This window comes from Leucoraja erinacea, chromosome 24, assembly GCF_028641065.1.
Source record: "Leucoraja erinacea ecotype New England chromosome 24, Leri_hhj_1, whole genome shotgun sequence".
Classification (NCBI taxonomy): Eukaryota; Metazoa; Chordata; class Chondrichthyes; order Rajiformes; family Rajidae; genus Leucoraja; species Leucoraja erinaceus.
The window spans coordinates 33,336,276-33,362,486 of record NC_073400.1 but is presented as its reverse complement, the minus strand read 5'-3'; the positions used below and the strand labels follow the sequence as shown (position 1 = coordinate 33,362,486).

At 49.6% G+C, this 26,211-nt stretch overlaps 2 protein-coding genes across 6 annotated transcripts in view; both read right to left on the bottom strand.

Moving 5' to 3' along the window:
* Positions 1 to 20,188, bottom strand: part of LOC129708975 (C4b-binding protein alpha chain-like) — a 60,992-nt gene extending 40,804 nt beyond the window's left edge. For 2 of the 5 annotated variants that reach the window (XM_055655081.1, XM_055655080.1), the window contains exons 1-9: positions 20,033 to 20,187; positions 15,866 to 15,959; positions 13,060 to 13,133; positions 11,459 to 11,555; positions 9,907 to 9,980; positions 7,922 to 8,107; positions 6,044 to 6,229; positions 4,240 to 4,419; positions 1,546 to 1,725 (exon numbers count right to left, since the gene is read on the bottom strand). In XM_055655081.1, coding sequence (XP_055511056.1) covers positions 1,546 to 1,725; positions 4,240 to 4,419; positions 6,044 to 6,229; positions 7,922 to 8,107; positions 9,907 to 9,973 — 799 coding nt within the window. In that variant the 5' untranslated portion in view covers positions 9,974 to 9,980; positions 11,459 to 11,555; positions 13,060 to 13,133; positions 15,866 to 15,959; positions 20,033 to 20,187. Of the gene's footprint in view, positions 1 to 1,545; positions 1,726 to 4,239; positions 4,420 to 6,043; positions 6,230 to 7,921; positions 8,108 to 9,906; positions 9,981 to 11,458; positions 11,556 to 13,059; positions 13,134 to 15,865; positions 15,960 to 20,032 lie in introns of all 5 variants that reach the window. The other 3 variants (XM_055655083.1, XM_055655084.1, XM_055655082.1) reach the window with 3 other exon arrangements.
* Positions 20,189 to 24,299: 4,111 nt separating this feature from the next.
* Positions 24,300 to 26,211, bottom strand: part of LOC129709006 (P-selectin-like) — a 28,387-nt gene continuing 26,475 nt past the window's right edge. Inside the window, exon 11 of the mRNA XM_055655135.1 lies at positions 24,300 to 24,655. Coding sequence (XP_055511110.1) covers positions 24,541 to 24,655 — 115 coding nt within the window. The 3' untranslated portion in view covers positions 24,300 to 24,540. The remainder of the gene's footprint in view (positions 24,656 to 26,211) is intronic.

The following is a 26,211-nucleotide window of genomic DNA, read 5'->3' as shown; positions in this document are numbered from 1 at the left end:
GGTTGGTCATTATTGAGCCTAGTTTTTTCAGAGTTCTGGCCTCTGCCACCTGCTGGACCGTTAGTTGCTCAGCCCCGACCACTGAGCCGGCCTTCCTGATCAGCTTGTCCAGTCTGTTTTTGTCCGCTATTCGGGCGCCTTCTCCCCAACAGGCCACAGCAAAAAACAGAGCACTGGCCACCACTGAATGGTAGACACTGCACAGTAGGGGTTGGCAGATATTAAATGACTTTAGCCTCCTTAAAAAATACAGTCTACTTTGTCCCTTCCTGTACACCGCCTCCATATGACTCTTCCAGTCCAGCTCACTGTCAAGCTGCACACCAAGGTACCTGTGGTTGGCGACCACCTCCACCTCAGTGCCCCTGATGGTGATTGGTGTTGGTTGATTAAGCTATCTTTTAACTCTAACGATTAAGCTATTAGCTTGACGTATATTTGCCCCCAGCCCCACTGTTGCCCCCTGATCTCGAAATGGAAATGTTACATCTGTATATAATGATCCCATTAAAATGTACATTTATGTCACAAACTATGGAATTCATATTTTTCAGTATTGTTATCAAGGAAAAGAAAATGGTTTGAATTGTTTGATATTATTTGATATTTTTTTTAATTATTCATATGGAGCAGAAAATATAATAGCTCTAAAATCTACCTTAATTTTGCACTCACTAAAGATAATTCCCCCTTTCCATCTTCCCTCCCCCATGTCTCTCCCTTCCCTTCCCCTCCCTCTCCCCCCCTCCCACATCCCCCACCCCCTCTTTCTGCCGGGCGGAGGCGAAGATGAAGGTGGCGCGGGCCCAGCGAGGGTGGCGTGGGCCCAGCGAGAGTGCTGGAGTAACTCAGCGGGTCAGGCAGCATCTGTGGAGAACATGGATAGGTGACGTTTCAAGATGGGATCCTTATTTCAAGAATCCCGAGCTGAAACATCACCTATCCATGCGGCCTGACCAGCTGTTACTCCAGCACTTTGTGCCTTTTTTTGAATAAGACCAGCTTTTGGGTTGGGGGTAGGATATTGAGGGGTTCACCCCGAGCGTGGTGATACCTGGAGCAGTCTGCGGGGGGGAGAGGGGAGGGAAGATGCGGCAACATTTCACAACTTGCACCAGAACCCTGTGGGTTGTTGTAGACCTGCCGGGCCGAATGGCCTCAGGCCATGCCGTACAATTCAATTCGTTTACTCTAGCCCACTATTTACTCTTGCCCACGCCAGCGCATTCCAGCCCAGACTAGCCCTCACCAGTACTCTTTAGCCCAGACCAGTGCTCTTTGACCCAGGCCAGTCCAGTCCACTCCAGCCCAGCGGTGCAGGGGCTCTGCCTAGGGCAGGTGGGCTGAAGGTTCAGCCTCTCTGCAGCCTGGGCGTTGCAGTGGTTTGGACTGCGCTGACCTGGGCTAGCTTGGCGTTGGACAAAGGTGTGGGCTGGGACTCTGGGTGGAGTGGGCAGGGACTCCGAGAGGGCAGGAAGAGAGGATTCCAGCTCCAGAGCAAAACGGCTTTCATTCTCTCATTCGGGTCGTGGACGGGCATCTTACCTTTCTCACACCTGGGGGGAGGTGGGTGGAATGTCCCATCCTGACCGCACCGACTGCTGTCCCTGCCGACCATCCTGTATCCAGTGTTACAGCTGAACGTGACTTCATCTCTGTAGTCGTACCAATCTTTATCTGGTGTAAATCTCCCCTTGTAGACACTGCTGGGTCTGTCACAAGAAACTGCAGGAGAGGAACAGAGGGATCTTCAGTGAGGAGAGGGGAGAGGTAGAGGCACACTGGGGCAGGGACAACCCATGGTCAACATGTCACTGATGGTCAGCCTAGCTTCTGCCCCAAACCTCTTGCAGCCCTGCGGCCAGCTAGTGAGGGTGTGATCAGGATTTATTGGATTCACTCCCAGCTACTCCTCCTCATTACATGTCTTTAGACTTTAGAGATACAGTGCGGAAACTGCCCACCGGGTCCGTGCCGACCAGCGATCCCTACACATGAACACTATCCTACACACACTAGGGACAATTTACACTTTACAGAAGCCAATGAAGCTACAAACCTGCACGTCTTTGGAGTGTGGGAGGAAACCGGAGCACCCGGAGAAAACCCACGCAGGTCACGGGGAGAACGTGCAAACTCCGTACAGACAGCACCCATGGTCAGGATGGAACCCGGGTGGATCTCTAGCGTTGTGAGGCAGCAGCTCTACCCGCTGCGTCACCGTGCACACTTGCTCAATCATTCCCCCAGGGCCTTGGTTTTTCACCTGTTGTTGCATCAAGCCTGGCCGCAATGGACAGGTGCACCTGTGGCCAGACCGGGATCATATCCCTCCAAACTTGTCCTATCCATGTACCTGTCTAACTGTTTCTTAAATGATGGGATACTCCCAGCCTCAACTACCTCCTCTGGCAGCTCGTTCCATACACCCACCACCCTCTGTGTGGAAAAGTTACCCCTCAGATTCCTATTAAATCTTTTCCCCTTCACCTTCAACCTCTGTCCTTTGGTCCTCGATTCCCCAACTCTGGGCAAGAGATTCTAAACAAGAAATGAATATCCTTTGAGATCTTTGTCATCTTGCTGGTGAACCATGGCAAGGGGAGTATGGTGGGGTTTGATGCCAGGGGCAATGCCAAGGCCAGTCCATTGGTCTCACACGCTGCTGCCCCACACTCCAGCAGGACAAAGGGGTGGGGAGATGGAGAAGATGCTGCAGACAAAGCTACAGCATAGAAGATGCTGGAATAACTCAGTGGGTCAGGCAGCATCTGTGGAGAACATGGATGGGTGACGTTTCACAGAGTGCTGGAGTAACTCAGCGGGTCAGGCAGCATCTGTGGAGAACATGGATGGGTGACGTTTCACAGAGTGCTGGAGTAACTCAGTGGGTCAGGCAGCATCTGTGGAGAACATGGATAGGTGATGTTTCACAGAGTGCTGGAGTAACTCAGTGGGTCAGGCAGCATCTGTGGAGAACATGGATAGGTGACGTTTCACAGAGTGCTGGGTAACTCAGCGGGTCAGGCAGCATCTGTGGAGAACATGGATATGTGACGTTTCACAGAGTGCTGGAATCGTTCACAACCATCTTCACTATCTGCAAAACCACTCACTTTTGTATCATCAGCAAACTTGCTAATCTTGCCCTGTATGTTTTCATCCAAATCATTGATATAGATGACAAACAGTAACGGGCCCAGCACCGAACCCTGAGGCACACCACTAGTCACAGGCCTCCAGTCTGAGAAGCAACCTTCCACCATCACCCTCTGCTTCCTTCCATGGAACCAATTTGCTATCCATTCAGCTATCTCTCCTTGGATCCCATGAGATCTAACCTAGAGCAGCCTACCATGCAGCACCTTGTCGAATGCTTTACTGAAGTCCATGTACACAACATCTACAGTTCTGCCATCATCGACCTTTTTGGTCACGTCTTCAAAAATCTCAATCAGATTTGTGAGACACGACCTCCCACGTACAAAACCATGCTGACTGTCCCTAATCAGCCCTTGCCCATCCAAATGCCTGTATAACCTACCCCTCAGAATACACTCTAATAACTTTCCAACAGCAGATGTTAAAATCATTTAACTCCTGCACACATGCCCATAACAGCTCGAGATCTTAATACTGGGTGGCACGGTGGTGCAGCGGGTAGAGCTGCTGCCTCACAACACTGGAGACCTGGGTTCGATCCTGACTACGGGTCCTGTCCGTACAGAGTTTGTACGTTCTCCCCGTGACCAGCGCGGGTTTTCTCCGGGTGCTCCGGTTTCCTCCCACACTCTGAAGACATGCGGGTTTGTGGGTAGATTGGCTTTGGTAAATTGTCACTAGTGTGTGTAGCATAATGCTAGTGTACGGGTTGATCACTGGTCGGCACGGACTTGTTGGGCCGAAGGGCCTGTTTGTGCACTGTATCTCTAAAGTCTAACGTGTAATTTCTAACCTGCAAAAGAAAGGTGATGATACGTACGATACAATAGAATTTTATGTGTAGGGAGGAACTGCAGCGCTGGTTTAAACTGAAGACAGACACAAAAAGCTGGAGTGTCTCAGTGGGACAGGCAGCATCTCTGCAGAGAAGGAATGGGTGATGTTTCAAGGATGGAGAGAGTTGTTGCCTGTCCCATGCGAGAAGTTTATTGATCCCAGGAAGGAAAAAAATTGATCTGCCAACAGTCATGAAACACAAGATGCATGAAACACAAATGAAACAAAACGGATACTCACTAAGCTGGCAGGTGGGGACAGGAGCATCAAACTTGTTCTTCCCCGTACACATAATGGTTTCATTGCCAGTCAGTTTGTAGCCCCACTGGCAAATGTACTTGACCGTTGCATGTTGTGCATAAATGGACTGCTTATTCTCGATTCGTCCATGATCAATGTCATGTGGCGGGTAGCATCCAGCTGTCAGAACAGCAAAACACAAACTCCATTGCTGAAAGAATCACTCCCGCAAAAAGTACCTTCTACCCGTTCTTCCTGTTTAGTCTAGTTTAGTTTAGAGATACAGCACGGAAACAGGCCCTTCGGCCCACCGTGTCCGTGCCGACCAGCGATCCACGCACACTAACACTATCCTACACACACACACACGGGACAATTTATACATTTTACACCAAACCAAACTGAAGATCTCGCAGAAAACCCACGCAGGTCACGGGGAGAACATATAAACTCCGTACAGACAGCGCCCGTAGTCGGGATCAAACCCGGGTCTCTGGCGCTGCATTCGCTGTAATGCAGCAACGCTACCGCTGCGCCACCAAGCCGCCTGTTGTATCAGAGAGCAGTCCTGAACTACTATCCACCTCATCACAGACCCTCAGACTATCCTTGATCGGACTTTACCTTGTATTAAACATTATTCCCTTATCCTGTATCTGTACACTGCGGATGGCTCGATTGTAATCATGTATTGTCTTTCTGCTGACTGGTTGGCACGCAACAAAAGCTTTCCACTGGACCTCGGTACACGTGACAATAAACTAGGCTGAACAACTGAGTTGGAACTGATTTCATCTACGTATGGAATGTTCGATCTTTGATCCACTGATTGTTTCATTTGATTGGTTATTCAAAATCAAAATCTTTACACAAAAGTGGGTGGTTTTGCAGATAGTGAAGATGGTTGTGAACGATTGCAGCAGGATCTGGATCGATTGGCCAGGTGGGCAGAGGAATGGTTGATGGAATTTAATACAGAGAAGTGTGAGGTGTTGCATTTTGAGACGTCGAACAAGGGCAGGACCTACACAGTAAATGATTGGGGTGTGTTGTAGAGCAGAGGGATCTAGGAGTGCAGGTGCATGGTTCCTTGAAAGCCGAGTCGCAGGTAGATAAGGTGGTCAAAAAGGCTTTTGGCACTTTGGCCTTCATCAGTCAGAGTATTGAGTATAGAATTTGAGAGGTCATGTTGTAGTTGTATAATACTTTCGTGAGACGCATTTAGAATATTGTGTTCAGTTCTGGGCACCGTGTTATAGGAAAGATGTTGTCAAGCTGGAAAGGGTTCAGAGAAGATTTATGAGGATGTTGCCAGGACTAGAGGGTGTGAGCTACAGGGAGAGGTTGAGCAGGCTGGGTCTCTATTCCTTGGAGCGCAGGAGGATGAGGGGTGATCTTATAGAGGTGTATAAAATCATGAGAGGAATAGATCGGGTAGACGCACAGAGTCTCTTGCCCAGAGTAGGGGAATCGAGAATCAGAGGTCACAGGTTCAAGGTGAAAGGGAAACTATTTAATAGGAATCTGAGGGGTAACTTTTTCACACAGAGGGTGGTGGGTGTATGGAATGAGCTGCCAGAGGAGGTAGTTGAGGCTGGGAATATCCCATTGTTTAAGAAACAGTTAGACAGGTACATGGATAGGACAGGTTTGGAGGGATATGAACCAAACATGGACAGGTGGGACTAGTGTAGCTGGGGCATGTGGGCAAGTTGGGCCGAAGGGCCTGTTTCCGTGCTGTATCACTCTGTGACTGTGAATATGTATTGGGTTACAGGTTGGGCTTTGAGAGACGGTAACTTACTTAAGTTGCAGGTTGGCGGATCTGGGTGAAACTTGTTGTCTGCAGAACACTCGATCATTTTGCTGCCGATCATCGCAAAGCCGACCTCACATGTGTATCTTATTGCCTGACCGTACTTGAAATGGAATCCATATCCTGATGAGACTTTGCTGTTTGCGGGAATCTTTGGTGGGTAGCATTTAACGACTGTCCAGAGAAACATAGTTAGTCTCCGGCAATAAGTGGCCTTGTCAAGTTAGATTAGTTTAGTTTAGAGAAACAGAGCGGAAACAGGCCCTTCGGCCCATCAAATCCATGCTGGCCAGTGATCCCCGCACACTAACATTATCCGACACACAATAGGGACAGGTTTACATTTACACCAACCCAATTAACCTACAAACCTGCACGTCTTCGGAGTGTGGGAGGAAACCGAAGATCTCGGAAAAGACCCACGCAGGCCACGGGGAGAACGTGCAAACTCCGTACAGACAGCACCCGTAGTCAGGATGGAACCCGGGTCTCTGGCGCTGTGAGGCAGCAGCTCTACCCGCTGCGGCACCGTGCTGATCTATTCTCACCAGTAGTGTTGTGTTCCGTTTTGGTCACATTGCTGCAGGAGGATGTTGTTAGATTTACGAGGTTGTTGCCAGGACTCGAGGGTGTGAGCTACAGGGAGAGGTTGGGGCGGGCTAGGACTTTATTCCTTGGAGGGCTGGAGGATGAGGGGAGATCTTATAGAGGTGTATAAAATCGTGAGAAGAATAGATCGGGTAGATGCACAGAGTCTCTTGCCCAGTGAAGGGGAATCGAGGGCCAGAGGACATAGGTTTTAGGTGAGGGGGGGAAGATTTAATAGGAATCTGAGAGGCAGCTTTTTCACACAGAGAGTGGTGGGTGTATGGAACGAGTGCCAGAGGAGGTAGTTGAGGTTGGGACTATCGCAACGTTTAAAGGACATTTAGACAGGTACATGCATAGGACAGGTGTAGGAGGATATGGGCCAAACGCTGGCAGGTGGAGCATACCTGTCGGCATGGACAAGTTGGCCCCAAGTAATAAAAATTAATAAATGTTTGAATAAAATAAAATTAATAAAAATGACCTGCAGATGCTAGTTTACAGCAAACATAGACACAGAGTGCTGGAGTAACACAGTGGGTCAGGCAGCATCTGTGGAGAACATGGATAGGTGACGTTCCACAGAGTGCTGGAGTAACTCAGCGGGTCAGGCAGCATCTGTGGAGAACATGGATAGGTGACGTTTCACAGAGTGCTGGAGTAACTCAGTGGGTCAGGCAGCATCTGTGGAGAACATGGATAGGTGAACAGAGTGCTGGAGTAACTCAGCGGGTCAGGCAGCATCTGTGGAGAACATGGATAGGTGACGTTTCACAGAGTGCTGGAGTAACTCAGTGGGTCAGGCAGCATCTGTGGAGAACATGGATAGGTGACGTTTCACAGAGTGCTGGAGTAACTCAGTGGGTCAGGCAGCATCTGTGGAGAACATGGATAGGTGACTTTTCACAGAGTGCTGGAGTAACTCAGCGGGTCAGGCAGCATCTATGGAGAACATGGATAGGTGACTTTTCACAGAGTGCTGGAGTAACTCAGTGGGTCAGGCAGCATCTGTGGAGAACATGGATAGGTGACTTTTCACAGAGTGCTGGAGTAACTCAGTGGGTCAGGCAGCATCTGTGGAGAACATGGATAGGTGACTTTTCACAGAGTGCTGGAGTAACTCAGTGGGTCAGGCAGCATCTGTGGAGAACATGGATAGGTGACTTTTCACAGAGTGCTGGAGTAACTCAGTGGGTCAGGCAGCATCTGTGGAGAGAAGGAATGGGTGACAGATGAGGTGGGCTGGTGGAGAGGAGGGTTGCAAGGAGTTCTCATTACCTTTGCAGATGGGTGGAGGGTGGCTCCAGTTTCCAGAGGCTGAACAGGCAATCTCCTTTTCCCCGATCAAGGTGTAGGAAGAATGGCAGGAGTATGTGGCCACCATTCCGTATTCCCAAAAGTCTCCTTCAAGCAGGTCAGACACACTCCCGCTGTCGATCGCTGGAGGTGCAACACACTTTATAGCTGGCAATAAATGGAATGAGTTAGAGGTGAGGGGGAGAACATCAGCAGGTGTAAAAAGCATTTTATCCGGATGCATCACAGCACGGTTTGGGAACGGCTCCATCCCTGACCGCAAGAAATTGCAGCGAATTGTGGACGCAGCCCAGACCGTCACACACACACAAACCAACCTCCCCTCCATCCACTCCATCTACACCTCACGCTGCCTCGGCAAGGCCAGCAGCATCATCAAGGACCAGTCTCACCCCGGCCACTCCCTCTTCTCCCCTTTCCCATTGGGCAAACATAGAAACATAGAAATTAGGTGCAGGAGTAGGCCATTCGGCCCTTCGAGCCTGCACCGCCATTCAATATGATCATGGCTGATCATCCAACTCAGTATCCCGTACCTGCCTTCTCTCCATACCCCCTGATCCCCTTGGCCACAAGGGCCACATCTAACTCCCTCTTAAATATAGCCAATGAACTGGCCTCAACTACCCTCTGTGGCAGAGAGTTCCAGAGATTCACCACTCTCTGCGTGAAAAAAGTTCTTCTCATCTCGGTTTTAAAGGATTTCCCCTTTATCCTTAAACTGTGACCCCTTGTCCTGGACTTCCCTAACATCGGGAACAATCTTCCTGCATCTAGCCTGTCCAACCCCTTAAGAATTTTGTAAGTTTCTATAAGATCCCCTCTCAATCTTCTAAATTCTAGAGAGTATAAACCAAGTCTATCCAGTCTTTCTTCATAAGACAGTCCTGACATCCCAGGAATCAGTCTGGTGAACCGTCTCTGCACTCCCTCTATGGCAATAATGTCCTTCCTCAGATTTGGAGACCAAAACTGTACGCAATACTCCAGGTGTGGTCTCACCAAGACCCTGTACAACTGCAGTAGAACCTCTCTGCTCCTATACTCAAATCCATTTGCAATGAAATCTAACATACCATTCGCTTTCTTTACTGCCTGCTGCACCTGCATGCCTACCTTCAATGACTGGTGTACCATGACACCCAGGTCTCGCTGCATCTCCCCCTTTCCCAATCGGCAAAAGGTACAGTTGTGAAAACGCACAACTTCAGATTCAGGATCAGTTTCTTCCCGGCTGTTATCAGGCAACAGAACCATCCCACCACAACCAAAGAGCAGTCCTGAACTACTATCTACCTCATTGGTGACCCTCGGACTATCTTTAATCAGACTAGTTTTACTTTGCACTAAACGTTATTCCCTTATCATGTATCTGTACACTGTAAACGGCTCGATTGTAATCATGTATTGTATTTCCGCTGACTGTTAGCACGCAACAGAAGCTTTTCACTGTACCTCGGTACACGTGACAATAAACTAGACTGAACTGAACCTCCCTGGGTGAGGGAGGGAGGGAGTGAGGAGGGATCGAAGCTGGCTCAAGGGGCAGAATGGCCTACTCCTGCACATTTTTTCTATGTTTCCAGCCCCCCCCCCCCCCCCTTTTGTTGTGGGGTAGTCTGAGACTACAGGGACTAACACCACATTTAAGAGACATTTTGGATAGGACAGGTTTAGAGGGACTAGTGTAGATGGAGTACTTTGGTCAGCATGGGCAAGTTGGGCCGAAGGGCCTGTTTCCGTGCTATGTGACTGAGACTATTATCTTGTTACAGACTCTGCTGCTTGTGTCTGGCTGGTTGTCGTGGAGGTGTGGAGTCTCACTACAGCCCCATATGGTGCTGTGGACGTGTGTGACCAATGTATCGACCCACACAGAAGGTTTATCCTCGTGGGCAAGGCCCAGCGACTCATGGGCAAGGCCCAGCGGGCAGGCAGTAACTCACCATCACAGTTTGGCACTTGGCCTGACCAACCCTGTGCTTCACACAGACGGTCCGCACTGCCCACCATCAAGTACCTAAACACAAAGAGCGCAGTGTCAGCGGGATAACGCCAGCGATCAGCAGATAGTCGGCAAGGACAGACAACATGGAACTGCGACTCCTGGCATCTGGAGCAAAGCATCACTCTCTGGGCTGAAGGGCCTGTCTCTGTGCTGTATCTCTAAACTAAACGAAACTAAACGAAGAACTCGGAGAAAACCCACACAGGTCACGGGGAGAACGTGCAAACTCCGTACAGACAGCACCCGTCGTCAGGATCGAACCCGGGTCTCCGTCGCGGTGAGGCAGCAGCTCTACCCGCTGCACCACCGTGCCGCCCAATACTTCTATCAGAGACAAACGGAACTGCAGATGCTGGCAACTGGAGTAAAACGCAAAGTGCTGGAGGAACTCAGTGGGTCAGTCAGCATCTGTGGAGAGAATGGACGGACTTGGAATGTTTTCTCTGAGTGTTGGCGTTTGAACTGATCGAAGTATAGATAATGAGAGGACCAGAAAGGGGTGCCGGTCAGGACAGGTTTTCCTGGTGGGTGCCTGGAACGTGCTGCCAGGGGTGGTGGTGGAGGCATATACCATAGTGGTGTTATAGAGCTTTTTAGAATCATGGACATTGTGTTTTGGCCTTCAGTTTTTTTGACCATAAGTTTTTTTGGCCTTCCATCACAGCGATATGATGGATGTTTATGTAAATTATGTTGTGTCTTGGGTCTATTTGTTTGTAATGTATGGCTGCAGAAACGGCATTTCGTTTATACCTCAAGGGGTCCAAATGACAAATAAATTGAATCTTGAATCTTGAATCTTGTGGGCTCCTTGGCTATCGGTGTTGGTTCCGATTTGTTCTGTTACCCTTTCATATCTCTAGTTCCCCTCTCCCCTGACTCTCAGTCAGAAGAAGGCTCTTAACCCGAAACGTCACCTATCCATGTTCTCCACAGATGCTGACTGACCCGCTGAGTTACTCCAGCACTCTGTGAAATGTCACCTATCCATGTTCTCCACAGATGCTGCCTGACCCACTGAGTTACTCCAGCACTCTGTGAAACGTCACCTATCCATGTTCTCCACAGATGCTGCCTGACCTACTGAGTTACTCCAGCACTCTGTGGAACGTCACCTATCCATGTTCTCCACAGATGCTGCCTGACCCACTGAGTTATGGTGCAGCAGCATCTGTGGAGCTAAGGAAATAGGCAACGTTTCGGGCCGAAACCCGAAAGGGTTTCGGCCCGAAACGTTGCCTATTTCCTTAGCTCCATAGATGCTGCTGCACCCGCTGAGTTACTCCAGCACTCTGTGAAATGTCACCTATCCATGTTCTCCACAGATGCTGCCTGACCCGCTGTGTTACTCCAGCACTCTGTGTCTATCTGTGGGGTGACATTTGCAGGAAGTGTACAGCGATCCAGAGATCTCGGGCGGAGACAGTTATGGTGCGGCTGTTTATGATGCGGATGTTCACTAATGTTTATACTCAGTACTCAACACTTACCCCGCATCACAGTGAAAGGTCACCTTGCCACCAAACACATTGCTTGACACGTTGCTCCATCCATTTAAAATGTTGCCAGGACTTCCACAAGATTTTGCTAAATTAAGAAAGAAATAGAGCAATGATTCAGTTACAAATATAAAGAATAGTGTCAGAGAACTGACAGGATGGAAACAGGCCCTTCAGCCCACTTTGGCCATGCCAATCCAAATGGCATACTGGGCTAGTCCCATTGGCCTATGTGTTTGGCCCATAGACCTACAAACTTTTCCCAGCAATATATCTGTCCAAATGTCTTTCAATGGTCATGTTGAACAGTTTAGTTTAGTTTATTGTCAAGTGTACCTGGTGCAGCGAGATGTTTTGTTTCATGATAGATCACCAACCAACCAACCGATCAATCAATCAGTCAATCGATCAGTCAATCAATCAATCAATCACTGCACTAGTCACCTGGCCACAGATTCATAAATTCATAGAAGCAGAAGTAGGCCATTTGGCCCATCGAGTGTGCTGCATTCAGCCATTCTGCTGGTTGAGTTTGGCTTCTGTTGGGGACAGCTTCAGACACCACAAAGTCTTGCTGTCGGTGTTGAAGACACCCGCGAGATGGACAAGTACGATCAACTCCCTCCTCAGTTCCAAAACAAGCTCCACAAAGTGTGTTTCAGCAGCCGGTCTCTCCAGCCTTTAGCCCTGTAGTAGATGCCACAGATTCAGGGAGTCGTACTGCCTTTCAGCTCAACTCATCCCAGCCAAACAACATGTCCTCCTGAGCTATGTCCATTCACCACCCTCTGGCTGAAGAAATTCCTCCTCATCTCCTTCCTAAAGATACGTCCTTTAATTCTGAGGATGTGACCTCTGGTCCTAGACTCTCCCACCAGTGGAAACATCCACTTCACATCCACTCTGTCCAAGCTACTCAGCTGGAAAATTAAGTGTCAGCTCCTGTCGTCGATGCCCCATCCAATGAAGACAAGCGCCCCCACCTCTGCCCCCGCCCCCGTCTCACCACCCTGTCTACGTGCATCACCACCTTTGGGGAGCCCGAGGTCTCTCAGTTGCAACACCATGTACCGTGCATGCCTCGTCCCGATTCAGTATGTGGAGAGAAGGAATGGGTGACGAAACGTCACCTATCCATGTTCTCCACAGATGCTGCCGGACCCGCTGAGTCAGGGGGGGGGGATGGAGTGGGGAGTGGGGTGGGGGGGGGTGGGGGGGGGGGGGGGGGGGGGGGGGGGGGGGGGGGGGGGGGGGGAGGGGGGAGGGGGGGTGGAGGGGGGGGGGGGGGGGGGGGGGGGGGGGGAGAGGGGGGGGGTGGGTGGAGGGGGGTGGTGGGGAGGGGGAAGAGGGGGGGGGGAGAGGGGAGGGGGGGGGGTGGGGGAAGAGGGGGGGTGGGGAGGGGGGGGTGTGGGGAGGGGGGGGGGGGGGGGGTGGGGGGGGTGGGGGCCGGGGGGGGGGGGGGTGTTGTGGAGGAGGGAGGGGGGGGGGGGGTGGTGGGGGGGGGGGGGTGGTGGGGGAGAGGTGGATTAGGGAGGGGGATGGGAAGAGGGGGGGGGGTGTGACGTTACCATTAACCACAGAGGCTGACTTACGGCGACACGTTGGCAACTCTCCATGCCACCCGTGTTAACTGCAGATCCGTCTGGGACTGCCAATCACATAGTAGCTGCAAATAACACAACAGGATGAGGATTTTCAGATGGTACGATCATGCATTCACAATCACGTGTTCACAATCACATGTTCACTATCACGTGTTCACAATCACATGTTCACTATCACGCGTGCTTTGTCACATGTCCAACTGCACGGTGAATTTCTTTCCGCATATATTACACATGCGGGCCCCGCATTATTCAAAGTCCGTCCACCCGCTCGATGTACTGGAGCCGTTCCCATGAACCCATGTCCATCTCCCCCTCTCTCTCCCCTCCCTCCTCTCTCCTCCTCCTCTCCTCTCCCTCCCCTCCCTCCCCCTCTCCTCCTCTCTCCTCTCTCCTCTCCACCCCTCTACCCTCCCCTCCCTCTCCTCCTCTTCTCCCTCTATCCCCTCCTCTCCTCTCCTCTCCACCCCTCTACCCCCCTCCTCCCCCTCCTCTCCTCTCTCCCCCCCCCCTCCCCTCTCCCCCTCCCCCTTACACAGGATTATAATATAGTTGTTTACGAATATTTGTTTGACTTGTACTCAGTGCCAGAGCAGCGTAGGCCTGTATGGTCAGCGGATACTCCAGCTGCCTCTCCCTAGCCTCACAGAGTAGGTCAAGATCACTAACGTCAGGCTAGAGATGACCCTGGCTGAATCAAGGGACACTGTCATCCGAGCTGCTGCTCCAACCCTGGCAACAGGAAAGAAGTGGACGGCTAAGAATGCGACACAGCAGACAAAATCTGCTCTCCACCAAGGCGGCATGATAGGGCAAATCCAGCACAGAAGAAGTGGCTTGGGGCTTGGTGGAAAGTGACCTTGTTGGAACAAGGCATCATCACTGGAGCGCCAGAAGTTGGTCGCGGCCGAACTCCACCAACAGGAGGAGTCGAGTAGGTTTGCCAAGGCTGTGTCGCAAGCTAAACAGGGCCAGTGGATGAGATGAGAGAGTGTGGAAAAGAGGACGACCAGCTGGAAGGACATGTGGGAGATGGAGGCGAGCAGGATAAGTTTCCTTATTCGGGCAACCTATGATGTCCTTCCTAACCCAACAAATCTCAACCAATGGCTGGGCGAAGAGCCATCATGCCCCCTGTGTTTAACACCAGCCACATTTAGGTACATCCTGACTGGGTGTAAAGTAAGTCTCTCCCCAAGGACGGTACACCTGGAGACATAATCAATCATGTGCTCAAATGCCTGGCAGCGACTCAGGAACGCAGGAGACCAGCCAACAATGTCCTGCTGCCCAGAACAACCAACCCCAGTTAACCCAGTCCCCCCCCCCCCCCCCCCCCCCCCCCCCCCCCCCCCCCCCCCCCCCCCGAGCAAAGGCAATGGAAAATTCCACCAAGGACCAGGTTTGGACGGCTGGAGGCAGCCTGGAATTGGCAGGTGCTGGTGGATGTGGACCAACGGTTTACAGTTCCATCAGAGATAGCCATCACCAACTTGAGGCCTGATCTTGTGCTCTGGTCGAACTCTCAGCACGTGCTGTATTTTGTGGAGCTCACAGTCCCTTGGGAGGATGCTGTGCAGGAAACCTTCGAAAGAAAGAAACTGCGATATACAGAGCTTGCAGCGGAGGCAGAACAGCGGGGCTGGAGAGCTGAGATCTGCCCATTAGAAGTTGGATGTCGAGGATTCGTGGCAACATCTACCTGAAGACTGATGAAGCGCCTGGGGATCAGCGGACAAGCCCTACGCCAGGCCATCAAAGAAACATCACGGATGGCAGAGTGAAGTAGCCAGTGGCTCTGGCTGAAGAGGAACGACCCCATTTGGTCTCCCAAATATCCAACTAGACAGATACAGAGGGGGGTTGGTTATGGGACGCCAGAATGCACCACTGAGCCTACTGGAGACGTCGTGGGTACAATCAGTGAAACCTCGATGAAAGTAGGTGCCCACTTGATAACCCCAATGACGTGTCTGCCTAGCCTTTCTCAACATCGGGGGAGCACAGGTGAGTGCAGAAGGCTCCCATCACCACCGGTAGCAAGTTGACGTTTGGCACTTTGGATTTTTAACATCTTGTTCTGTGTATTTGGAAACATTTAAATAATAACATGAAGATATGATAGATAATTTTCAGTATATTTGAGGTTTATATTTGAGTTACGTTGTGCTACGGTGCTGGGTTTCACCGTGTTGTTTTGTTTCATACAGATTATTCGTAAATTATTTGATTTAAATTATTTTGGGGATAAAAAGGGAGGATGTGATGTTTCGAGGGGTCATGACACTGTCAGTCTCCAATCTCTGCTCTGCTCAATATTTAAAGCAGAGATAGATAGATTCTTGACTTGGCTATATTTAAGAGGGAGTTAGATGTGGCCCTTGTGGCTAAGGGGTATGGAGAGAAGGCAGGTACAGGATACTGAGTTGGATGATCAGCCATGATCATATTGAATGGCGGTGCAGGCTCGAAGGGCCGAATGGCCTCTACTCCTGCACCTAATTTCTATGTTTCTATGATCAGTGTCAGGGGTTACGGGGAGAAGGCAGGAGAATGGGGTTAGGAGGGAGAGATAGATCAGCCACGATTGAATGGAAGAGTAGACGTGATGGGCCGAATGGCCTGAATCTGCTCCTAGAACTTGTGAAGATTGTGGGATCTGGGTGTTGCTGTGTGGTGGATCCTGGGAGCTTATCTTGGCCTCCGCTGGTGGGGTACGGAGGTAACCTGCATTGGAGTGGGTTAGGCTTGATGGGCAGAATGGCCTAATTCTGCTCCTGTCACGTGAGCTTACCCTGGGTCGCAGTGATAGAAGGCGGAGCTCCCCATGTCCATCGACTCGTACTTCACAACCCCGTTTGGAATCGTTAGCGGTTTTCCACAGCTTTCTGCAAGATACAAAGAAGGAAACAGATTCATCCAAACCTGCGGCTGCTGAGGGGAGCACCACGGTGGCCTGGAACCCCAGACACCTGGACAAGGGTCTACAGACACCTGGACAAGGGTCTACAGGCACCTGGACAAGGGTCTACAGACACCTGGACAAGGGTCTACAGGCACCTGGACAAGGGTCTACAGACACCTGGACAAGGGTCTACAGACACCTGGACAAGGGTCTACACAGACACCTGGACAAGGGTCTACAGACACCTGGACAAGGGTCTACAGGCACCTGGACAAGGGTCTACAGGCACCTGGACAAGGGTCTACAGGCACCTGGACAAGGGTCTACACAGACACCTGGACAAGGGTCTACAGGCACCTGGACAAGGGTCTACACAGACACCTGGACAAGGGTCTACAGACACCTGGACAAAGGTCTACAGACACCTGGACAAGGGTCTACAGACACCTGGACAAGGGTCTACAGACACCTGGACAGGGTCTACAGGCACCTGGACAAGGGTCTACAGGCACCTGGACAAGGGTCTACAGGCACCTGGACAAGGGTCTACACAGACACCTGGACAAGGGTCTACAGGCACCTGGACAAGGGTCTCAGACACAGACTGGACAAGGGTCTACAGACACCTGGACAAGGGTCTACAGACACCTGGACAAGGGTCTACAGACACCTGGACAAGGGTCTACAGACACCTGGACAAGGGTCTACAGACACCTGGACAAGGGTCTACAGACACCTGGACAAGGGTCTACAGACACCTGGACAAGGGTCTACAGACACCTGGACAAGGGTCTACAGACACCTGGACAAGGGTCTACAGGCACCTGGACAAGGGTCTACAGACACCTGGACAAGGGACTACAGACACCTGGACAAGGGTCTACAGACACCTGGACAAGGGTCTACAGACACCTGGACAAGGGTCTACACAGACACCTGGACAAGGGACTACACAGACACCTGGACAAGGGACTACAGCTGAAGTAGGTTTCTCTCCTCGATAAGAGATTCCCACAGATTCCTGCTCCTTACATTCCTGTTCAGGGATAGTTTCGTCCCAGCTTTTGTTGCGTGCTATCCAATCAGTGGAAAGACAATAGATGATTACAGCTTGTAACAGGGTGACCATAAGTTCCTTGTTTCCACTTTTCTCCGTCTGCCATTTCTCTGCCAGTTTTTGTCGCTGACCTTTCCCTGACTCTTTACTTTGACAGCCTTCCTCACAGTCAATTGTCACCTCCTTCCCAATATTGATTGGTGCAGCGGGTAGAGCTGCTGCCTCACAGCGCCACAGACCCGGGTTCCATCCTGACTACGGGTTTAGTTTAGTTTAGAGATACAGCACGGAAACAGGCCCTTCGGCGCACCGGGTCCGCACCGACCAGCGATCCCCGCACATTGTCTGCCTGTACGGAGTTTGCAGGTTCTGCCAGTGACCTGCGTTGGTTTTCTCTGAGATCCCAGCCATGTGGATGATCAGCCATGATCACATTGAATGGTGGTGCTGGCATGAAGGGCCGAATGGCCTACTCCCTAGTGTGTCCCTAGTGTGTGTAGGATAGTGTTAGTGTGCGTAGATTGCTGGTCGGCGTGGACTCGATGGGCTGAACGGTCTGTCTCCGCGCTGTATCTCTGAACTAAATTAAACAGAGACTATCAACTGTTGCATTGCACGAACACCATCTGCTTTAACCGTGTATGCGTGGAGCGTTTGTTACACAGACACAGCCCATCAACGTGCAGTGGTCAGGACCCTGGCACACAGACATGACCAGACTCATGGTCAGTGACTATATTGACTCAAAGCCTGCTGCCAACAGTCAAAGACCTCTCGACTCTCTCATCCCAACTCCATCAGACTCTGCGCTCTTTTTTAAAACTATTTATTTTATTGGAAGCAATTGTACAAGAAGAAAGTAATCGACATAACAACGATACAATTTCCGTACAGCTTCCGTTTTAACATGTTATAGGTACACATAAATGCTGGAGAAACTCAGCGGGTGCAGCAGCATTTATATATTACAGACTGATCAGTGAATCGGAAAAAAGTAAAAAAGGAAAGAATGAAGAAGAAGGAGATTGATACAAATAAGAAAGAAAAAAAAACCCTGAACTAACAAAGGAGTGAGAAAAAAGAGAAAAGGCGGAGATTTGTCCCACTATCCTTCCCGACCCCCGGCTCACCCAACCCTAGCATCGGTTTTGAATTTGTGTTCACCATTCTGTTGTTGAAGAAATTCAATGAAAGGAGACCATGTTTTGGAGAATACAACATTTATCGGCCAAAACAAGCCTTGTTTTTTCTAGATGTCTGGGTCATTTCTGTGATCCACATTTTCACCAAAGGAGCTCCTGAATAATCTTTGGTCTTCACTGTGGGAACTGTTACATTTGACTCTGCGCTCTTCTTCTTGCGCACACTAATGCCCCTGTCCCACTTAGGATACCTGAACGGAAACCTCTGGAGTCTTTGCGCCCCACCCAAGGTTTCCGTGCGGTTCCCGGCGGTTGTGGGTGGTTGCCGGAGGTTGCAGGTAGTGGAAGCAGGTAGGGAGACTGACAAAAACCTCCAGGAACCTCCGGGAACCGCACTCTCCATTCATGCAAAATGTTGTATTTTCAACTAACCATTTCCTGCATTGGGTTTTACAGTGGGAAACCTTGGGTGGGGCGCAAAGTCTCCAGAGGTTTCCGTTCAGGTTTCCCAAGTGGGACAGGGGCATTAAAGTTGTAGGTCAACTCGTTCTATTTGATCTTATTTGATTGTGCCCGCCAGGTTGATTGCATTCGTCGAAACAGGCCGGACCACGTGAAGGTTGCAGTCTCCCCACCCCACTCTGTGCTCAGTTGTAATGAAAGGCAACTTTTAAACCGTTTGCATCAGGAGTATTTTTTTATTCACACTTCTATTTTAGTTTAGTTTAGATTTAGAGATACTGTACAGCGAGGAAACAGACCATTCAGCCCATCGAGTCCGATGCAGGAAGATTGTTCCCGATGTTAGGGAAGTCCAGGACAAGGGGTCACAGCTTAAGGATAAAGGGGAAATCCTTTAAAACCGAGATGAGAAGAACTTTTTTCACACAGAGAGTGGTGTATCTCTGGAACTCTCTGCCACAGAGGGTAGTTGAGGCCAGTTCATTGGCTATATTTAAGAGGGAGTTAGATGTGGCCCTTGTGGCTAAGGGGATCAGGGGGTATGGAGAGAAGGCAGGTATGGGATACTGAGTTGGATGATCAGCCATGATCATATTGAATGGCGGTGCAGGCTTGAAGGGCCGAATGGCCTACTCCTGCACCTAATTTCTATGTTTCTATGTTTCTATGTGCCGACCAGCGATCCCCGCACACTGACACTATCCTACACACACTAGGGGACAAGTTACAATTCTACAGAAACCAATTAATCTACAAACCCGCACATCTTTGGAGTGTGGGAGAAAACCGGAGCACCCGGAGAAAACCCACGCGGTCACTGGAAGAAAATATAAACTCCATACAGACAGCACCCATAGTCAGGATGGAACCCGGGTCTCTGGCGCTGTGAGGCAGCAGCTCTACCCGCTGCACCACCATGCCACCACTAGCTGTTGCTAAAATAAATGTTCTAAATGTGTTGGACGTAAACGTAGCGGGTTTGGTTTGTGAGTTTGCACGATCACTGGGGTCACGGACTGTTTGTCAAATCACACAGCGAGGCATAGAAACATAGCCAATAGGAGCAGATGACTGATGATGTTGCTGAACTCTCGTCAGAGAGTGGAGGAAAACTTCTTCATTTATTCTTCAGGAGAGGAGTTTTGACCCGAAACATCACCCATTCCTTCTCTTCACAGATGTTGCCTGACCCGCTGAGTTACTCCAGCACTCTGTGAAACGTCACCTATCCATGTTCTCCACAGATGCTGCCTGACCCGCTGAGTTACTCCAGCACTCTGTGTCCATCTTCATTCACATCCTCGATGGCAATTACTAAAGATCACTTAGCCTGGACGTTCCAGACAAACCTGCCCCTTCCTGTATCACAAGAGATGTGAATATTAAAGACCTTACCAAGCGATGAGCTGATCTGCAGGATAAAGACCAGAGCCACTGGGAAGGTGACGGCTTGGAACATGGTGGCAGGTCCCCTCTCCGTTGATCTTTCCAGCACGTACTTGCTTCGATCCTGGATACAAATTAAACTCTGCGGAGGTTCTGGGGGTGGTATTGATTCTGGAGTGGGCTGCTTTGTTTAGCAATGGTTATGTCCACAGAAAGCTCGTGACATTTTCGGGAAATTGCAAAGATAAAGAGAAAACAAGTGATGTTTGGAAAGCAGCGGTGAAACGAGTTCAACGACACGGGCTCACAATCAGAAACATCTCTGTTAGGGTGAGAGGGGGCAATGATTGAAGAGGAACCTGAGGGGTAACGTTTCCACACAGGGGGTGGTGGGTGTATGGAACGAGCTGCCGGAGGAGGTAGTTGAGGCTGGGACTATCCTAACGTTTAAGAAACAGTTGGAAAATCATATGGATAGGACAGATTTAGAAGGATATGGGCTAAACGCAGGGAGGTGGGACTGGTGTAGTTGGGACATGTTGGCCGGTGTGGGCAAGTTGGGCTGAAGGGCCTGTTTCCGCACTGTATCACTCAATGGTCACTTTACAGGTTGTGGTTGCAAAAGAATGAGTCCAAAGAGTTAGAAATCAGCCCGGTCTCAGAACCACAACCTGTAAAGTGACCATTGAGTGTTACAGCGTGGAAACAGGCCCTTCGGCCCAACTTGCCCACACCGGCCAACATGTCCCAACTACACCAGTCCCACCTCCCTGCGTTTGGCCCATATCCCTCCAAATCTGTCCTATCCATGTACCTGTCTGTTTCTTAAACGATGGAATAGTCCCAGCCTCAACTACCTCCTCTGGCAGCTCATTCCATACACCCACCACCCTCTGTGGGAAACGTTACCCCTCAGGTTCCTCTTCAATCTTCGCACGGTGATGCAGCGGGTAGGGCTGCTGCCTCACACCGCTAGAGACCCACCCGGGTTCCATCCTGACCACGGGTGCTGTCTGTACGGAGTTTGCACGTTCTCCCCGTGACCTGCATGGGTTTTCTCCGGGTGCTCCGGTTTCCTCCCACACTCCAAAGACGTGCAGGTTTGTAGTGTGGAAACAGGCCCTTCAGCCCACCGAGTCCGTGCCTGTTGTGGTTCAATGTTCTTAAACAGACAAAACGCAAATAATATCAGTGATCAAGCAGTACAATCTTTATTTTGCCAGCGGGTGTGGTAAAACTCTTTACAGTGTGCATAATTACAGAATATACAGAGTTCTCATCCACATACAAAGGGGCAGTGATCTCAGTACATGTATATATACACCCCAATAATCAACAATTCAGCAGTACCTCATCTACAAAGCATAGTACAGCCTCTTGCTTCTTAAGATTGACAGGTTCTCCTGACAGAGGAAGGGTTAGCCATATATGGTTATATGACAAGCATATTTCTGCAAAACAAGCATTTTTGTTATTTCTACTTATGACACACATTATAATCTTATAGTCTGAATTCCCTCTAAATGTATATATTATAGAGGAGACATTCATGAAGCTGTGCTTGTTATCTCGCTTATGTTATTGGAAAGGGAACATCAACAGTTTGTTAGCTTTGTTACTGAAAGCAAACGTTAGTGCATTTCGCTAGCTTTGCAATTTAATAGAAGGTGGCAGCTTAGTTTCAGTTAAATCCATTTTGTAAGTTTAAATCTTTTTAACTTCCATGGGTGCTGTCTGTACGGAGTTTGCACGTTCTTGTCTCCATTGTTAGAGTGAGGCTCATATTTCACTTGGGCAGCTTACACCCCAGCGGCATGAACGTTGACTGACTGATGTCTCTCGAAGACCATACAGCATAGGAGTAGAATTAGGCCGTTCGGCCCATCAAGTCTACTCCATCATTCAATCATGGCTGATCTATCTCTCCCTCCGAACCCCATTCTCCCCATAAACACTGACATCTGACTAATCAAGATTCTATCTATCTGCCTTAAAAAAAAAAACAATGACTTGGCCTCCACAGTCGTCTGTGGCAAAGAATTCCAGTCATTGTGATACAGCGTGGAAACAGGCCCTTCAGCCCAACTTGCCCATACCAGCCAACCTAGTCCCACCTGCCTGCACTTGGTCCATATCCCCCCCAAACCTGTCCTATCCATGTACCTGTCTAACTGCTCCTTCAACGTTGGGATAGTCCCAGCCTCAACTAACTCCTCCGGCAGCTCGTTCTACACACCCACCACCCTCTGTGTGAAAAAGGTTCACCCACCCCCACTATAAAGAAATCCCTGCTCATCTCCATTCTAGACGTATCTAGAACAGAGAACTCCACCACACACACACACTCCGAACTGTTACCAGTGCATTTTTGACAGCGTCCCTGACATCACTGTTCAAGATGCAGCATCGGTAGAATAGATTATTTTGTTTCAAAACACTAAAACTCTTTGTGAGGCAGAATGCCAGCAATGCTGGAATCTAGAGTCAAATATCAAAGTGCAGGAGGAATTCAGCGGGTCAGGCAGCATCTGCGGAGGGAATGGACAGGCAATGTTTCGGGCCGAGACCCTTCTTCAGACTGATTAGGGGTGGGAGATTGCAACCTTCACGTGGTCCGCCCTGTTTCGACGAATGCAATCAACCTGGCGTGCACAATTAAATAAGATCAAATAGAACAAGTTGTCCGAAAACTTTAGGCTGAGTGCCATACACAAGAAGACTGATTATAGTTGGGGGGAGGGGGAGAATAATGGCAAAGAGAGGTGGGGGTGGGCCAAAGCCTAGCAAGTGATAGGTGGATACAGGTGAGGGGGGTTTGAAGGTGGATACAGGTGAGGGGGGTTTAGACTGGCAGAAGGGTGGACAAGGGCTGCAGGTGAAGAGGAGACAAAAGGTGTCTCGTCAATCTTTACAAGAATGATCCCAGGAATGAGTGAAGGGAATTGGGCAAATTCATTTCATAATAGTCACCGTCACGTGGACATTATTTGTCACATGTCCAACTGCACGGTGAAAATCTTTCTGCATATATTACACATGCGGGCGCCGACATTATTCCATAGTCCCGTCCGCCCGCGCGCTGGATGTACTGGTCAGATCCACGCCATCTCTGTGTCACGGGGGGCGGGAACATCTCCTGCAGCCGACCATGAAGGCACTGGCGGCATTATCGGCCGTAAGGAAGGAAACTTCAATGCTAGCATTTATATCAAGAGGACTGGAATACAAACACAGAGATGTAACGCTGAGGCTCTACAAGGCGCTGGTCAGGTCAAGTCAGGTCAAGTCAAGTCAAGAGAGTTTATATTCATGTGTCCCAGATAGGACAATGACATTCTTGCTTGCTGCAGCACAACAGAATATTGCAGGCATAAATACAGAACAGATCAGTGTGTCTACATACCATAGACCATATATATACACATAAATAAATAAACAGATAAAGTGCAATAGGCTGTTATAGTTCAGAGTTTGTTTGAAGTCATGTTTAATAGTCTGATGGCTGTGGGGAAGAGGCTGTTCCTGAACCTGGATGTTGCAGATTTCAGGCTGGGGGAGGACCACGTGTTCACCTCCAGAGATGCTGCCTGACCCGCTAGGTATGTGCTCGTAAGGGATATGTGTGGCAAAGAATTCCACAGATTCACCGCCCTCTCATGGCTGCGTAGCCGGACATAGTGCGAACTCCATCATCAAGTTTGCTGACGACACCACTGTTGTGGGATGAATCACTGATGGGGATGAGTCAGAGTATAGAAGTGAGATTGACCGATTGACCAAATGGTGCCAGCACAATAACCTGGCTCTCAACACCAGCAAAACTAAGAAACTCATTGTGGACTTTGGAAGGGGGAGGTTAGGGACCCACAATCCCGTTTATATCAACAGGACGATGATGGAAAGTTCTCTCGAACTTCTACAGGTGCACAGTGGAGAGCACGCTGACCGGTTGCATCGTGGCCTGGTTCGGCAACTTGAGCGTCCAGGAACGGAAAAGAATGCAGAAAGTTGTGACCACTGCCCAGTCCATCATCGGCTCTGACCTCCCCACCATCGAAGGGATCTATCGCAGTCGCTGCCTCAAAAAGGCTGGCAGTATCATCAAGGACCCACACCATCCTGGCCACACACTCATCTCCCCGCTACCATCAGGTAGAAGGTACAGGAGCCTGAAATCTGCAACATCCAGGTTCAGGAACAGCTACTTCCCCACAGCCATCAGGCTATTAAACCCACCAACAAAAGGACTCTGAACTATAACAGCCTATTGCACTTTATCTGTTTATTTATGTGTATATTGAACTGAACTGTTCTGTATTTATGCTTACAATATTCTGTTGTGCTGCAGAAAACAAGAATTTCATTGTCCTATCTGGGACACATGACAATAAACTCTTGACTTGACTTAACTCTGACTAAAGAAATTCCTCCTCATCTCCTTCCCCAAATAAGTGATTCCCAATTCCCCTCGACCACACTTTTCATCCATTAATTTCCCTCCTGGGATGAATTAAGTTCTATTTTGTCGTTAACGGAGGAGAGATATACGTCTGAGGTGGAGTCGTTACACTGCTGTCGTTGGAGATAGAAGGCTCTTCGCCAACTTTGAATCTTTTTCCAAACGAATAGGATCTAAACAGAGAGAAAAATGATCAAACTAATGGCAATGTAGAATGTAGTGAACACTTAAACTTGTCAAACTCCGTGACAAAGATTAGTGATGCGATGTCACTCGGCAGCTTTGTATCGGAGGGATGTGCGGGGGAGATCCGTGGATTTTGAAGCAACAGCAACAAAGAGAAGCAGGAGAAAACACTGATTGGCTCTAGCCCGAGTGGGAGGAGAGTTAGAAGTGAGTCAGAGGGGGAGGGGGGGAGGGGGACAGTTTAAAACTGAGGAATTTGGTTTGTAAATTGGTAAATTAGGCAATTTATCAGTCAATATAAGCAGGACGGCTCTTAGGGAGCGGCAATGAGGGAGCGACCTTGTGAGAAAAGTGTGAGTCTTTGGCTCGAGAGTTTTCGGTGAGGAGAGGAGGCTTCGCAAAACAGTGCAGAGGGAGAGATGAAAGCAGGAGATGTCAGGCAAGCTGATTCAGTGTGATGCTTGCAGTATGTGGGAGGTCAAGGACACGGCTGGTGCCTCTGGCTGCTACAAATGTGAGAAGTGCATCCAGGTACAGCTCCTGAGAGGCCGTGTTGGGGAACTGGAGAAGCAAGTGGATGACCTCAGGTTCGTCCGAAATACTGAGTCGTTCCTCGACAAGTCCTACAGTAAGATTGTTACACCTAAGGTAGTGGAAGAGACAAGGTGGGTGACGGTGAGAAAGAGAGGGAAGCATGGAATGCCAACGTCCCGGGTGTTGTACCTCTTGTGAACAGGTTCACCCACTTAGAAGCTGTCGGGACAGAAGACGTTATCACACTGAGCGGAGAACTGGCTTGCGAAGCAAAAAGGCTGTTGAGCCAAAACCAAAGAGGCCAACGTCAGGCAACGCCATTGTAGTTGGATACTCCATTGTGAGAGGTATGGACAGGGGTTTCTACGGCAACAGATGGGATTTGAGGATGGTGTGCTGCCTTCCTGGTGCCAGGATCCAGGATACCTACCAGAGGACTGGGAGAAATTCAGAGTCCAGCAGAGGAGGACAAAGGATTTAATTAGGAAAGGGAAAATAGATTATGAAAGAAAACTGGCAGGGAACTTAAAAACTGACTGCAAACGTTTTTATAGATATGTGTAGAGAAGAAGATTAGTTAAACCAAATGTAGGTCCCTTGCAGTCAGAAGCAGGTGAATTGATCATGGGGAACAAGGACCTGGCAGACCAATTGAAGAACTACTTTGGTTCTGTCTTCACTAAGGAAGACATAAATAATCTGCCGGAAATAGCAGGGGACTGGGGGTCAAATGAGATGGAGGAACTGAGTGAAATCCAGGTTAGCCGGGAAGTGGTGTTCGGTAAATTGAATGGCTTAAAGGCCGATAAATCCCCAGGGCCAGATAGGCTGCATCCCAGAGTACTTAAGGAAGTAGTCCCAGAAATAGTGGATGCATTAGTGATAATTTTTCAAAATTCTTTAGATTCTGGAGTAGTTTCTGAGGATTGGAAGGTAGCTAATGTAACCCCACTTTTTAAAAAGGGAGGGAGAGAGAAAACGGGGAATTAGACCAGTTAGTCTAACATCG